Here is a 16,573-nt window from a genome sequence, read left to right as displayed (position 1 = left end):
GTATAGTTACTAGTACCAGCAAATTTTGTACCTTCAGATGATTTTTTACTGCTCTTTAATCACCTTTTTTGAGATAAAGTAACTCTCTTTTGCATTTCTTGTAGGACAGGTCTGGTCTTGATGAAGTCCTTCAGCTTTTGTTTGTGAAAGTCTTAATTTTTTCTTTATGTTTGGAGAACATTTTTGCTGGATATACTATTCTAAGATATTTTTCTTCCTTCAGAACTCTAAATATGTCATTCCACTCTTTTCTGAACTGTAAGATTTCCACTGAGAAGTTGCTGCCAGTTATACTGGAACTCCTTTGTTTTGTATTTTATTTCTTTTCTCTTGCTGCTTTTCCAATCCTCTCTTTATTCTTGGCCTTTGTGAGGTTGATTATTAAATTCCTTGAGGTAGTCTTCTTTGGATTAAATCTGCTTGGTGTTCTGTAACCTTCTTGTGCTCAGATATTAAAAACTTTCTTTAGGTTTGGGATGTCCTAGGTGGTTATCCCTTTGGATAAACTTTCTACCTTATCTCTCTTTCTACTTCCTTTTTAAGACCAATAAGTCTTAGATTTGTCCTTTTGAGGCTTTTTTTCTAGATATTATAGGTATGCTTCATTGTTTTTTATTACTTTTTTCTTTGGTATTCTGTGACCATGTATTTTCAAATAGCCTGTCTTCACACTTATTAATTCTTTCTTCTGTTTGATCAGTTCTGCTGTTAGTAGACTCTGATGAATTCTTTAGTATGTCAATTGCAATTTTTTAACTCAAGAATTTCTACTTGAGTCCCTTTAGTTATTTCAGTCTCTTTGTTAAATTTTATCAGATAGAATACTGAACTCTTCCTCTGTTATCTTGGATTTTATTGAGCTGCCTCAAAACAGCTTTTTTGAATTATCTGTCTGAAAGGTCACGTATCTCTGTTTTTCCAGGATTGACCTCTGATGCTTCATTTAGTTCATTTGGTGAGGTTATGTTTTCCTGGATGATCTTGACGTTTTTTTTTTTTTGCTGTCTGGGCATAGGAGTTAGGTATTTATTGTAGTCTTCACAGTGTGGGCTTGTTTGTATCCGTATTTCTTAGGAAGATTTTCTAGGTATTTGAAGAGACTTGGGTATTATAATCTAAGTCTTTGGTCATTGAAGCCATACCTGCTTTAGAGGGCACCACATGCCCAGTTATTTTGTGGCTCTTGCAGACTTGTAGATATACCACCTTGGTGGAGTTGGGTAAAATCCAGAATAATTCCTGGGAGTGCCTGACAGAGACTCTTGTTCTCCTTCTTTACCTTACTCCAAACAATGTTTCTGTCTGTGCTAAGCTTCCTGGAACTTGGGTAGGGAGTAATATCAGTTCTTCTGTGGCCACCACCACTGGAACTGTGCTGGGTCAGACCCAAAGCCACCATAGCACTGCACTTGGGTCTTGCTCAAGGCCTGCAGTGACCACTGCCTGGCTACAGCTGATGTTCACTGAAGGCCCTAGGGCTCTATAATTAGCAGATTGCAAATTCAGCCAGGTTTATGCTCTTCCCTTTAGGGCAGTTAGTTCCCCCTATCCCTGGGCAGGTCTGGGGATGCTGTATAGGAGCCAGGGCCTGGAGTCAGGAATCTTATGAATCTACCTGGTATTCTATCCTACTACAGGTAAGCTGACATCCAAGCCACAAGATAAAGTCCTTCCAAATCTTCCCTCTCCTTTCCTTAAGAAGAGGAGTGTCTCCCCATGGTCACCACTGCCCCGGCCACAGCGAGTACTGCCTGACTACCACCACTGTTCACTCAAGGCCCAAGGGCTCTTCATTCAGCCCTTGTTGAATACTGCCAGTCCTCAGTTTCCTCCTTCAGGGCCATGGGCTCTCCTTTGGCACAGGGAGGGTCCAGAAATGCTGTTCAGAAGCAAGGCCTGGAATCAGGGACCTCAGAAGTTTGCTTGGTGCTCTACCCTACTATGGCCGAGCTGGTGTGCAAGCTAAAAAATAAGGTTCCCTTTCTCTTCCCTCTCTTTTCCTCAAGCAAGAATTGTGACACTTGCAGACTTGTAGATATACCACCTTGGTGGACTTGGGTAAGATGCAGAATAATTGCTGAGATTGCCTGACAGAGACTCATTCTCTTTCCTTACCTTCCTCCAAACAGTGTTTCTAGCTGTGCTAAGCTTCCTGGAACTGGGGGAGGGGGTGATCTAAGCACCTCTGTGGCCACCACCAATGGAACTGCTGGGTCTGACCCAAAGCCACAAGAGCACTGCACTTGGGTCTTGCTCAAGGCCTGCAGTGACCACTGCCTGGCTACTGCTGATGTTCTTCTCAGTCACCAACACTCCAGCATAGCTCTGAGTCTCACCCAAGGCCTATGTCAAGTACTGTATGGTTACCACTGTATTGCTACCACTGCTGACTATTCAGTTCTTAGTTAGCAGGTGAGGAATTCTGCCAAGAATGGCTCCTTCCCTTCAAGGTACCATGTTCCCTTCTGGCCCAGAGTGTCTTTAGAAATGTTGTCCAGGAGCTGGAGCCTGAAAAGGGAATCTTGGGAATCTGCCGGTGCCCTATTCCACTGTGGCTGAGCTGGGGTCAAAATTGCAAGACAAAATCCTTTTTAGTCTACTCTCTCCTCTTCTCTCCTTTCCTCTCCTCTCCCTCCTCTCCCCTCCCCTCCCCTCTTCCCCTTCCCTCTGCTCTAGGAGAGTAAAGGAGTCTCTTCCAGAGCTGTGAGGTACATTGCCTGGGGTTGGGGTGGGGGTGATGCAAGCACTTCCTTGGATGCCCCAGCTGTTGTCTCACTAGGTTACATGTACCCCAAGTCCACTGGCTGCAAGTCCAGCACTGCACCAGGACTTGCCCAGAAATTGCAGTTTTGCAGCCCAGACTGCCTTTTGAGTTTACTTAGAACCTCAGAGCACTTTAGCCAGTAGTGGTGGAGCCTGCTGGAACTCAGGTACCTGTCACTGGGATGGACAGTTTGCCTCTGGCTAGGGCTGGTCTAAATACTCCATCTGTGAACACTGTCTGAATTCTGTCCCTGGTTGCTTTCTGCTGTGACAGAGCAGCACTGAGTTACAATTAAAAGTCCCACAATCACTGCAGTCTCCCTCCCCAAAAGACACTGATTCCCTCTCTGTGCCACAGGTCTGCTGCCAAGGGATACAGGGAGGGGTAGCATTGGAAACTCAAGACTGCCTTTCCTACCCTCTTAAGTGCTTCTTTCCTCAATAGGATGTTAAAACCAAATATTATGATCGCTGATCTGATTTTTGGTTCTTATGAAGGTGCCTTTTGTGTGTGGATAGGTGTGCAATTTATTGTTCCTGCAGGGGGAATGATTGCTGAAGGCTTCTCTTTGGCTATCTTGCTCCCTCTACCCCTTAGAACTTATCTTTAATATAGTGTGAGATACAGGGTTTCATATTTACTTTTTTCCAATTGTATCAGTATTATGTATTAAATAATTTATTTTTTTCTCACTACATAGAACTACTATCTGTTAAATGTTAAAATTTTGTATATACAGATACTCCTTTCCCTACAGTGGGGTTATGTTCTAATAAACCCATCCTAACTTGAAAATATTAGAAATAATGCATTTAATGCTGGCAACACAGCAGACGATCCCCACCTTACCATGATTTGACTTAAACATTTTTGACTTTACTGCAGTATTAAAACAACACGTATTCAGTAGAAACAAGAATGCCATCACAATTGGTAAGGAGCCTCTCAACTTATGATGGGGTTATATCCTGACAAACCCATCATAAAGTCAAAAAATCATGTTGAACCTTAAGTCAGGAACTGTCTGTACTAGAAACTATTACTTTATTCTCTCTTCTATTCCACTAATTTGTTTGATACACCATTAATATTACATTGATTTGAATATAATGTCTTATTAGCATATTTTTTAGGTGCTAAGCTTTTTCTCTCTCCACTGGTCTTACTTTTTAAATACATATTTTCAGGCAGTTATTTTTTCATTTTAACTTTAAGATAATTTTATTTACCTCTAATCCACAGCCTCCAAGAAATACCTAGTAAAAGCTTTCTTTCTCTACTCATTACACCTTTCTTACATATTCACAGGAAGTTATTCTTCCGTGTAAACTTTAAGATAATTGCATTCACTTCTAATGCCAACAAGGACTCTAATTCAAATTGCATTATATTTATGGAATAATTTTTAGAGAGTTGAAAATTTTAGTAATATTGTCTTTTTAATATGTCTTTTCATTCAAAAATATGTTGTTTCATTTTTTAATGCTATAATATGTTTTTAATAAGATGTAATCGTTTTTATTTAAATGTTTCTTTGCCATTCTTGTTAAATTTGTTACTATCAGTTTTACCTCTACCATGACTAGACTGTTTTTTCCATTTCAATTTTTGTTGATAGACAAAAGCTATTTATTTTTATGTCTTTGTTTTATATCATCCACTTCACAATAGTTTAATATTAATTCTATGGTAGACATTTTTTATTAGTGACTCTTGTACCTACACTCTGCCAAAAGAGTTCATCTAGTTTTTTCCAGTGTTTATATCTGTTGTTTTACTTTTTGTCTTGTTCATATTTTATTAAATTCATTTGAATCTCTGACACTCTGTTAAATAATAATGCTGACAGTGAATGTTTAATCTGTAATTGATGGGCACGTAGATTAATTCCGTGTCTTTGCTATTGTGAATAGTGCTGCAATGAACATTTGCATGCATGTGTCTTTGTGGTAAAATTCTTTATATTCCTCTGGGTATTGCCCAATTATGGGCTTACAGGGTTGAATGGTAGCTCTGCTTTTAGCTCTTTGAGAAATCGCCATATGGCTTTCCACAGTGTTGAACTAATTTACACTCCTAGCAACAGGGCTTAAGTGTTTCCTTTTCTCAGCAACCTCACCCACGTCTGTTATTTTTTGACTTTTTAATAGTAGCAGTTCTGACTGGTGTGAGGTGATATCTCATTGGTGTTTTTATTTACGTTTCTCTAATGATCAGTGATACTGAGCTTTTCTTCCTATGCTTGTTGGCCACATGTACGTCTTCTTTTGAGAAGTGTCTGTTCATGTCTTTTGTCCACTTTTTAATAGGCTTGTTTGGGCTTTTTCTTGTAAATTTAAGGTCCTTATAGAAGCTTGATATTAAACCTTTGTCAGATGCATCGTTTTCAAATTTTGTCTCCCATTCTGTAGGTTTACTCTCTTGATCGTTTATTTTGGTTATCACCAAATAAATTTAATCAACAATTAAAGTTCTTAAGTTTAATTAGTTCCCATTTGCCAGTTTTTGCTTTTGTTGCAATTGCTTATGGTGTCTTTGTCATGAAATCTTTGCCCATTCCTGTGTCCAGAATGGTAATTGCCTAGGTTGTCTTCTAGGGTGTTTATAGTTTTGGGTTTTACATTTAGGTCTTTAATACGTGTTGAGTTGATTCCTGTGTATGGTGTAAGGAAGGGGTCTAGTTTCAATCTTCTGCATATGGCTAGCTAGTTATCCCAGCACCATTTATTGACTAGGGAGCGTTTTCCCCATTGCTTATTTTTTTCAGCTTTATCAAAGATCAGTTGGTTGTAGGTGAGCAGCTTTATTTCTGGGCTCTCTATTCTTGGCCATTGGTCTATGTGCCTGTTTTCGTATCAATACCATGCTGTTCTTTTGGCTTCAATATTTACTAGCTGTGTTATTTTGGATAAGTTACTTCTCTTATCCTTAGTTTCTTTATTTATAAAATGGGTATAATAACAGTTCCCACCTTCTAGAGTTTTTGCATGGATTTTTCAGGAATTCTCAAGTAGATCATTGTATTTTGCTTCATATTTTAAAGGAACATTTAATAAGATTAAGACTTGATCATATACTCGGCCTGAAGAAAAGCTATTTGTTTCGATTTATTAACATTTAGTTAAAAATTGCTACATAAATTTTTATAATAGAAATAGGCCTATATTTCTTTCTTTTAATATCTGTCAGATTGTGATTGCAGGTCACTGTGGCCTTGAGAATGAGTTGGGAAATATACCTTAGTTTTGGTTCTTTCAAAAGCATTTTATAAAATTAAGATCCTCTGTTTCTTGAAAGTTTGGTAGACTTTGCTTAGAAAACCACCTGGCTATATCTTTGTGGTAAGATACTGCTTCAATTTATTTAATAGTTATAAAACTTTTTGGTTTTGTTGAGTCAATCTTAGTAAAATATATTTTTGTAATAATATGTCCATTTTATCCAAGATTTCAAAGTTGTTGGCATGAGGTTGTTCAGAGCATTATTTTCTTATTGTTTCTTATTCTTTATTTATAGTTATTACCCGTTTTTCATTTCTAAGATTGTTTTGGTTACTATAGCCTTTTAGTATAGTTTGAAGTTGGGTAAGTAATGTGATGCCTTCAGCTTTGTTCTTTTTGCTCAGAATTTCCTTGGCTATTCTGACTCTTTTTTTGATTCCATTTGAATTTTAAAATAATTTTTTCTTGTTCTATGAAGAATGTCATTGGTAGTTTGATAGGAATAACGTTGAATCTGAAAATTGCTTTGGGCAGTATGGCCATTTTAATTATGCTAATTCTTCCTATCCATGAGCATGGGATGTTTTTCTATTTTTTTTTTTTTTTTGTCATCTCTGATTTCTTTGGGCAGTTTGTAATTCTCATTGTACAGATCTTTCACCTCCCTAGTTAGCTGTATTCCTAGATGTTTTATTTAGGAAGTGTGTGTGTGTGTGTGTGTGTGTGTGTGTGTATTGTAAATGTGATTGTGTTCCTGATTTGGCTTTTGGCTTGGCTGTTTTTGGTATATAGGAATGCTAGTGATTGTACATTGACTTTGTATCCTGAAACTTTGCTAAAGTTGTTTATCAGCTAAAGGAACTTTTGGGTCAAGACTAAGGGGTATTCTAGATATAGAAACATGTCATTTGCAAATAGAGATAGTTTGACTTTTTCTTATCCTATTTGGATGCCTTTTTTTTCTTTCTCTTGCCTGACTGCTCTGGCTAGGAATTCCAATGCTATACTAAGTAGGAGTGGTGAGAGAGGTCATCCTTGTCTTGTTCTGGTTTTCAAGGGAGTGTTTTCAGCTTTTGCCCATTCAATATGACGTTGGTTGTGGGTTTGGCATAGATGGCTCTTATTTTGAGGTCTATTCTTTCAATACTTAGTTTATTGAGAGTTTTCTACAAGAAGGGAGGTTGAATTTTATCAAAAGCCTTTTCTTTTTCTTTAGTTCTATTTATGTGATTCCACATGTATTGATTTACACATGTTGAACCAACCTTGCATCACAAGGATGAAGCCTACTTGATCATAATATATTAGCTTCTTGATGTGCTGCTGAATTTGGTTTGCAAATATTTTGTTAAGGATTTTTGCATTGATATTCTTGATGGATATTGACCTGAATATTTTTGTGTGTGTATCTCTGCCAGGTTTTGGTATCAGGATGATGCTGACCTCATAAAATGAGTTGGGGAGGAGTTCTTCCTCCTCAATTCCTTGGAATAGTTTCACTATGAATGGTATCAGCTCTTCTTTGTACATCTGGTAGAGTTCAGCTGTGAATCTATCATCTCCAGTGGTTTTTTTGGTTGATAGACTATTTGTTACTGATTCAATTTCGGATGTTGTTATTGGTCTGTTCAAGGAATCAATTTGTTCCTGGTTCGGTATTGGGAGGGTGTATGTGTCCAGGAATTTATGCATCTCTTCTAGGTTTTCTAGTTTGTGTGCACAGAAGTGTTTGTAGTAGTTTCTGGTGGTTATTTTTATTTCTGTGGGGTTAGTGGTAACATTTCATTTCTAATTGTGTTTATTTGGATCATCTCTCTTCTTTGTTAGTCTAGCCAGTGGCCTATCTATCTTATGAACTTTTTCAAAATACCTACTTCTGGATTCATTGATCTTTTGAATGGTTTTGTGTGTCTTGATTTCCTACAGTTCAGCTCTAATTTTGGTTGTTTCTTGCACTGTGCTAGCTTTGGGGTTGATTTTTTCTGGATAGCTTAGAATTCTGAGATTCTAATGCTTCAAAAAATTTTTTACTAGTGGGTGTAGTATAAGGAATAAACAAATCAATTTTTAATCTTTGAGTACATGAAAGTTTTATTCAAATGAATTATAATTGTGGTTTGAAATAGTCAAAATGTATATAGAGCTTTGATTTTATGAACTAGAAGAAGTAGGGAATTAATGTGGCAAGCTCTATTTAAGGACACACTCTTGCATTCTTGAGAAAATTAAAATTCTTCTCATATATCCTGGATTTTCTTCTTGACCTGGAATAGCTGCTTATGGGATGGCCCCAGGAGTTGTAGATTCCTGGAGATTTTTTAGAACTAGAAGCTATTTTTAGCTAAATGGAGGCACCTTGAAAATGTCTAAGAGTAGTAGCAACAAAAATACATTTTTGGAATTTATTACACCAGGAGCTGTTAATGCTGACAATGTAAATACTTATGAAATCCTTTAATGTATCAATAATAGCTCCTCATGGAAACTGAAGTTTTGGAGTTTAGCTTTGATCTTATTTCCTTCAAAATAAACACTGTCAAAACTAAATATTTTAAATATTTATAAGATCAATAAAAAAAGAAACAATTAAGATAGTAATTTTTATGTATCAGATTAATGAAACCCAAAAGTATGATAGCAGATTGGGTTGATGAGGCACTCTTATATATTTCTAGGTGGACTGTAAATTGATACAATTACTAAAGTGATTAGTTTGTCAATATTTGTCTGAAATACAAATTAACCCCCCTCCTTTGACACTGGAGTTCCTTTTCCAGGAATTAACATACAGATATGCTTTCTTATAAGTGAAATAACAGATTTCCACGGTTGTTCTTCGAAGCATAGTAATACCGAAAGATTGCAAGCAACCTAAAACATCATGATAGGTGACAGGTTAAATAAATTGTGCAGTATTCAAACAGTAGAGTCCATGTAGCCAGAGAGAGAGAGAGAAAAAGAGAGAGACAAAGAAAGTTCTTTGTGTGTTAATATTTAGAGATCTCCAAACTATATAAGTAAAGCAAGATATATGACATTGCATATGAACTGTGATATAATTTATATAAAATATGAAGTGAAATATATGTGTATTTTTATTTACTTGTACTGTGTATAAATTTTTTAAATCTTTGGAGATATATATACAAGAAACTAACAATAGTATTTACTATTCGGAGGCAATCAGAATTAGGTGAACAAGAGATGAACAAGGGGAGTCTTTTTTTAAAAAAAGCTTTGTTTTTCACAGCAATTTGAAATTTACTGAAAAAAATGAAAAGATAATATAGAACATTTTCATATACCATTCCTCCCAACACGCAGTTTCCCCTATGGTTAACATTGTGAATTAGTTTAGTACATTTGTTACAATTATTGAATGAATGTTGACAAATCTTTTTTTCCCCTCAATTTTTATTTTAAGTTCTGGGTTACATGTGCAGGATGTACAGATTTGTTACATAGGTAAATGTGTGCCATGGCAGTTTGCTTCACAGATCTCATCCCATCACCTAGGTATTAAGACCATCATTCATTAGCTATTCTTCTGAAGCTCTCTCTTCCTTCATCCCTCAGTTGACAGGTCCTAGTTATGTGTTGTTTTCCCCACGTGTCCATGTGTTCTCATCGTTTAGCTCCCACTTGTAAGTGAGAACATTAGGTATTTGGTTTTCTGTTCCTGCATAAGTTTTCTGAGGATGATGGCTTTCTGTCTATTCATGTTCTTTGCCCACTTTTTAATGGAGTTGTTTGTTTTTTCCTTGTAAATTAAGTTCCTTGTAGACTCTGGATATTACACCTTTGTCAAATGGATAAATTGCAAAAAATTTCGCCCATTTTTTTTATGTTGTCTGTTCATTCTGTTTATAGTTTCTTTTGCTGTGTAGAAGCTCGTTAATTAGGTTGCATTTGTCATTATTGCTTTTAACATTTTCATTATGAAATCTTTGCCTGTGCCTACTTCCTGAATGATATTGCCTATATTTTTTTCTAGGGTTTTTATAGTTTTAAGTTTTACATGTAAGCCTTTAATCCATCTTGAGTTGATTTTTATATACAGCATAAGGAAGGGGTCCAATTTCAATTTTCCACACATGGCTAGCTAGTTCTTTCAGCACCATTTATTAAACAGGGAATCCTTTACCCATCACTTGCTTTTGTCAGGTTTGTGAAAGATCAGAACTTGTAGGTGTGCTGTCTTATTTCTGAGTTCTCTTTTCTGTTCCATTGTTCTATATGTCTGTTTTTGTACTGGTACCATGCAGTTTTGGTTACTGTAGCTTTGTAATATAGCTTGAACTTGTGTAGCATGATGCCTACAGCTTTGTTCATTTTGATTAGGATTGCCTTGGCTATTCAGGCTCTTTTTGCTGACTGGCTGGAGTTTAAAGCCAGTGGGTCTTAATGTGTGAGGTGCCATGGAAGTGAGGCCCACAGAATGAAGCCACTTGGCTCCCCAGGTTTAGCCCCCTTCCTAGAGGAATGTACAGAGAGATCTCCCGCTTTGCCGAGACTCCTCAGGCTGGAGTATGTAAAACTCTTGGGTCTTTGTGTCTTCCTGAGCAGCTGTTCTGTTGAGACTCCACATAGCACTGTGTATCAGACCCAGGGCCTTGGTGACTTGAGCTCAGGAGAGGATCTCTTGATCCATGGGAGAAGTGTGGTTTCCTGAGCAGGTTCATACAATCACTCATCACTTCCCTTGGCTAGGGGTGCGGGTTTCTTTGGTTCTGTGCCACTCCTGCTCTCAGGTAAGCCATCATCCCATCCTGCTTTTCTTTCTTCTCTACAGGTCAAGTTGTCTGCCTAGTTAGTCCCTATGTGAGAACCTGGGTATTTCAGTTGAAAGTGCTGAATTCACTCACCATTTTCATTCCTCTCTGTGAGAGCCACAAACTGCAGCTGCTTCTAATGGGCCATCTTGGCTCTCCCCCAAGAAATTATTATTAACTAAAATTCCTAGTTTATTCAGAGTTCTTTTTTTGTTCCTGGATCCCACTTAAGATAAACACATTACATTTAGTTGTCATGTCTTCTTAGCATCCTCTTGACTGTGACAGTTTCTCAAACTTTTCTGTTTTTGATGTCTTTGATGGCTTGATGGTGTACTGGTCAGGTATATTGTAGGATGCCCCTCCACCAGATTTATCTGATGTTTTTTTCATGTTTAAATTGGAATTATGGGTTTGGGGGAAGAAAAACACAGAAGGCAAATTGCCATTTTTATCATATCTTGTCATGAGTAAATATAATCCACATGATTTTTGACTATTGGTATTGACTTTAATCACCGGGTTAAGGTAAGTGTTTGGTTTCTCCACAGTAAAGTTTCTCCTTTCTTTCTTTCCATACTGTGAAGCCTGGAAATGAAAAGCCATGTTTGGCCACCTGACCATAGCATATTTAAACTATGTTTTTATAGGGATGTTTGCTTCTGTGAAAATGTCAACATATATGTTTAGATATATATTATACAGAGTAGCAAATCCAGAGGTAGAATCAGATTTTAATGTAAGTATCATTAACAATAGGGAAAAGCAAAATTATATAATAAGTGCTATAGAGATAACCAAAGGAAATAAAGTAACCAAACCTAAATAAACCTCAAATTAAGGCAATAAAAAGATATAGAATGTATCCTAATTAAGGAGGGATAAAGCAGCACTTTAAAAATTACAAAGAGTAAGACTGACAGATTTTGTCTATAAAAAGGTAAAATGTTTGAGTTCAAATCTGCCAAACAACCTAAAAACAGCAGACTGACTAAGAAAGTATTGGTATTATATATAATATACAAAGTGTTAAAATATACACCATTTAAAGGATTTATTCAACTGTGTAAGAAAACTCCAAGACCCCAAACAAATAGTTGAAAGAAACAGACCATTAACATAGGAAAAACACATAATAAACACAAAATATTCAGTTACTAATAACTAACTAAATAAAATGCTACCTTTTAAATTAGTACAGAGACTTTAATGGTAAAGTGTTCCTCATTTAGTGACATAAATTATTACTGTATTTTTTTAGTCCATAGAAATGTTTGTTGTCTAGTAATCTCCTTTTTGATAATTTATACTTAGGAAGCAATCAGAAGAAGAAATTTATTTTTGTGGAAAGATCATATTTATAACGGTGAACAATTAGAACTAATTTATGCCCAACATTAATGATATGAGTAATACATTATCACATGGCAACATTGAGGACATTATGCAGACTTTTGAAATGACAGTATGACCTCGGAGCATCAACATGCTTATGATTATGTTACAGCGTAAAGAGAATCCACGAAATTCTCATATAATCCACAAAATTATATGGGTAATATAATTACAGTTACATCAGAATGAATATATTTGTGAACAGAAACCAGAAGAGAACATAGAAATATGAAAATAAATTTTGGGTGATGGAAAGGAGTGGTTTTTTTCTTTTAATTTTTTTTCTGATGGTGTTTTAACAATAAAGAAACTTTTTCAAAAAGGAAAAAAATCACCCAACACATCTTTCAAGATTTAGCTCACATTCTACCTCCTACAGTGAAGAAAAAAAACTCCTCAAAACAATACAGTACTATAATTAGCCACAGTTTTTATACTCATTAAGGCTTTAAGTTCAGTCTATATCCAAAGCAAATGTATAGTGTAGATCGGTGTTCTCTGTACTTTTCAGATGTTTTCAGTCTTCATGTTTAGGTTATGCAGTTGTAGATAGAATACAGAATCTTCTAAAAGACACTGTAATTGCAGAGCAAAGAGCTATTTGTTTATTTATTTTTCCTTCTCTTTTTCTCTCTCTTCTTTTACAGACAAGATCTTGTTCTGTCGCCCAGGCTGGAATGCATGATCATAGCTCACTGTAACCTCAAACTCCTGGCCTCAAACATGAACCACCATGCCTGACCCCATGTAATTTCAAGACTAAATTAGGGTTTCATTTTGCTGCTGGTGTTGAATAGATTCACACCATAGATAACACCAAAGCTGTGATAACAGAGAAGACATTTTGAAAGACTGTTACATTTCTCTTGGTTGAAACCATTTAAAATTAATAGGTCAAAAGTGGACAGGATTATTAGCCCTACTCTCAACTAGCAATAACACATACCACTTCACTACGTACCTATCTGTGAAGGGTACCAGGTTGTTTTTTTTTTTATTTTGTTTTGTTTAACAACCAACAATCTTACTCATTCCCATATCACAGTCTCCATATGGAAATTGTCAAAACATTTAGAAACATGTTCACAAGTGTACTTCTTGCTTTATCCACAAATACCTTTCTGGTGAACTGATTGTACCAACATATTTTTCTTCCCAATTAATTTGGCAAAGGTATTTACAGTGGTTTAGAAAGACTATAGAACTACAAGTGCAGGAAAGGCAGCAAAGTTTCCATCTCAGATTTTGCAATGTTGTATTGCAAACTTATTGTAACTTTCTTCTTCTCTGTGGGGAAGGTTGGCCAGGCTGGTCTCAAACTCCTGACCTCAGGTGAACTGCCCACCTTGGCCTCCCAAAGTGCTGGGATTATAGGCATGAGCCACCATGTCCTGATTTTTCCCACCTCCAGTGCTGCAAGCCTGCCCCTTTGCTCCCTTCCTACTACCTGTATCCTACTTGTTATAATCTGAGTTTATCTCTGCCTACTGTCTATTAACCTATTCACTAGCTTCTAACCACAATAGATGTTCCCATCTATTGACCCTGGGCTGACCATGTCCTGGAACTGATTTCATTTTTTCAGCAAGTATTTATTGGACATCTTCCTCTTGCCAGCCAATGGGACTTCTCTTCACTTTGACTTCTAGTAGGCAGGTATCCTCCAACTCTTCATGGGTCTTCACGAGACTTCTTACTTCCTAGCTTTACACTAGTTTTATGTATGGGTACTCTTTAGTGATTTTCGACAAGGTATTTTTTTTCTTTTTTGTCCTCTTTAAGTTCTCTAGTTCCAATTATGTTCCCATTCAAATCATTTTGTGTGGCTTTACTTTCCCTACCATTATGATATTTACTTTAATAATTTTAATGAACTTTAGCCATTTTCTTAATTTGCTTTCTTTAAAATGCATGCCTAACTTTTGTTATTAGCTGATTTATGTCCGTAAGATTTTGTTATCTTGATAAATATCATTCATATCTTTTCCAGCTTATTAGTGACTTCCAGATATCATGTTAACCTTTTGAGAAAAGGAAAAGCCGATACATTACAATGGGTATCTTCTCCACAGATAAATCATCAGGTTAACATAATGGACATAGTATTTTAGATTTTCTTTGGGTAAATCAAGTAAGGGCAGAGTGATACACCACTTATCTCTTTTTTCTTTTGTCCTGTTTTTAAGAGCATAATTATTTGTTTAAAGAATATAATGAAAATCACTGAAATTTACTTTTTGTTATGAACTTTATAAATCGCTTATTTTAATTAATAATCATGAGTTCAATTCTAAGCATTTGCATTGTTTACATACTCCTTCCTATAAGCCATTTTACCAGCTTCTCCACAGTTGTAGAACTAGCTTTAAGTGTTAAGTATCACAATAAGACTTCCTTTATAGTACTAGTTAAACATCTTCCTTTCTGTTTTCAGCTTCTCCACAGTTGTAGAACTAGCTTTAAGCTTACAGCTTCTCCACAGTTGTAGAACTAGCTTTAAGTGTTAAGTATCACAATAAGACTTCCTTTATAGTACTAGTTAAACATCTTCCTTTCTGTTTTCCTTGCCTAATTCTCTGCCCCACCTTCTATCCCACCACCCTGCTTTTTTTTCTTTAGTGAATTCAAACTGTACTATCCATTTCCCTTGATTATTGCAATCCCTTCATTCATTTCACTTGAACTTTTATACTGTGGTCTGTTATTATCCATGCTCTTAGTTGTTCCTTATTCTTTCTTAGGTTCTCTCTCCTAATAAATGAGTTAATATATTATCCTTTTTTGTAACTAACATGAAATATATATTTTATACCTGAATTTTTAAAACTGTGCTGAATATTATATCACTATTGTGTTTCTTTATAATGCATTTTAAAAGCTGTTGTAATATTTTATATTCCCGTATTTCTTACTTTTGGAATTCACTTGCAGAATAAACTTTATCTTTCTGCATTTCAAACTATTTAACTATCTCTCTGTTGTGCCTTTCAACCCCCCAACCCATGTTCCCTACCAATGTGGTATTAATTGAAAGCATGCTAAGCCAAGAGTCAAAAGATGATGGCCCTCCCACATTAGCCAGGTGACTGTGACGTGCCTGTTATCCTTAATGAATATGTGTCCACACCTAGGCAATGAATGTATAGGACGAAGACTTTCGAAGACCCTTTGGGTTCTGATATGCTGTGATTCTGATTCTAACTCTGATGCCATTTTCATTCTTGTTTCCAAAATTAAATGAATGCTCATATTTTCATATTTTGTTACTTTTTTCCTTTTAAATCACCATTGAAAAGTTTCAACTTTGATTCACGTATATGGTTTTTATTTGTTTGTTTGTTTTGTTTTTTTAAGATGGCGTCTCACTCTGTCGCCCAGGCTGGAATGCAATGGCACTATTTCAGCGCACTGCAAACTCTGCCTCCCAGATTCAGGCGATTCTCATGCCTCAGCCTCCTGAGTAGCTGGGATTACAGACATGCACCACCACACCCAGCCAATTTTTATATTTTTAGTAGAGATGGGGTTTCACTGTGTTGGCCAGGCTGGTCTCAAACTCCTGACCTCAGGTGATCTGCCCACCTTGGCCTCCCAAAGTGCTGGGATTACAGACATGAGCCACCATGTGCTGCCCAGTATGGTTTTTATGATCATAACTTTTTTACATAGAGACTTTAAACTTTGTTTTTTCCACATTTTCCCTTTATTACTCTTTTGAAACAGAGATGCTCAAAATTTTAAATACATGTGTTAATTCTGGTGCATATTTAATAGTGGTCTAAGAGTAAATAATGGGCTATCAACAGCAGCCTAAGTCTTAATGCCAAAATTCAATTTTTTCATAGAAAAGTCAACATATAAAATAAAAATCTGAAGATCATTTTTGGTTCTTTTTTAAAGATTTATTTACTTAAGTTTTGTAATTTTATGTTTAGCTCACACTAATAACTTCCAAAATGCACAATTTATCTCAATTGATATTATCCTCTCAGAGGTCATTGTGACCCACAGTCTGTCCACCTAAATGATTTTCATTCCACCTGCTAGAATAAAATGTCCTTTACTTTTTGTCAGCAGTCACAAATATTGGAAGACAGAGTTCAAATAAGTCACTTTAGCATTTAGCTTATTTTTAATATCCTTCCTTAAATTTATTTTACCAGCTTTCAAGTTTATCCCAAGTGAAAAGACTTTTGACTTTTTTATGTTAGTAAGCTGCTCGGTATAGTAAATAACACAAATAATTTTTTTTTAAATTTTTGACACAGAGTTTCACTCTTGTTACCCAGGCTGGAGTGCAATGGCGCAATCTCGGCTCACCGCAACCCCCGCCTCCTGGGAACAGGCAATTCTCCTGCCTCAGCCTCCTGAGTAGCTGGGATTACAGGCATGCGCCACCATGCCCAGCTAATTTTTTGTAT

The 16,573-nt window shown here is 36.2% G+C and overlaps 1 protein-coding gene across 42 annotated transcripts in view; it reads left to right on the top strand.

Moving 5' to 3' along the window:
* LEKR1 (leucine, glutamate and lysine rich 1) overlaps positions 1 to 16,573 on the top strand; it is a 242,941-nt gene that overhangs the window by 137,613 nt on the left and 88,755 nt on the right. For 9 of the 42 annotated variants that reach the window (XR_013528491.1, XR_013528490.1, XR_013528483.1 and 6 more), the window contains one exon: positions 12,800 to 12,899. The exons of 32 other annotated variants lie outside the window; for them this stretch is intronic. Coding sequence is in view for 3 of the 10 variants with exons in the window: in XM_078353974.1 (XP_078210100.1) it covers positions 12,800 to 12,853 (54 nt within the window). In the remaining 7 variants the exon portion in view is untranslated. Of the gene's footprint in view, positions 1 to 12,799; positions 12,901 to 16,573 lie in introns of those variants that run through there. One more of the 42 variants, XM_078353973.1, reaches the window with a different exon arrangement.

The sequence above is a fragment of the Callithrix jacchus genome, chromosome 17 (genome assembly GCF_049354715.1).
Source record: "Callithrix jacchus isolate 240 chromosome 17, calJac240_pri, whole genome shotgun sequence".
In the NCBI taxonomy this organism is placed as follows: Eukaryota; Metazoa; Chordata; class Mammalia; order Primates; family Cebidae; genus Callithrix; species Callithrix jacchus.
This window is presented reverse-complemented; position numbering and strand designations above follow the sequence as displayed.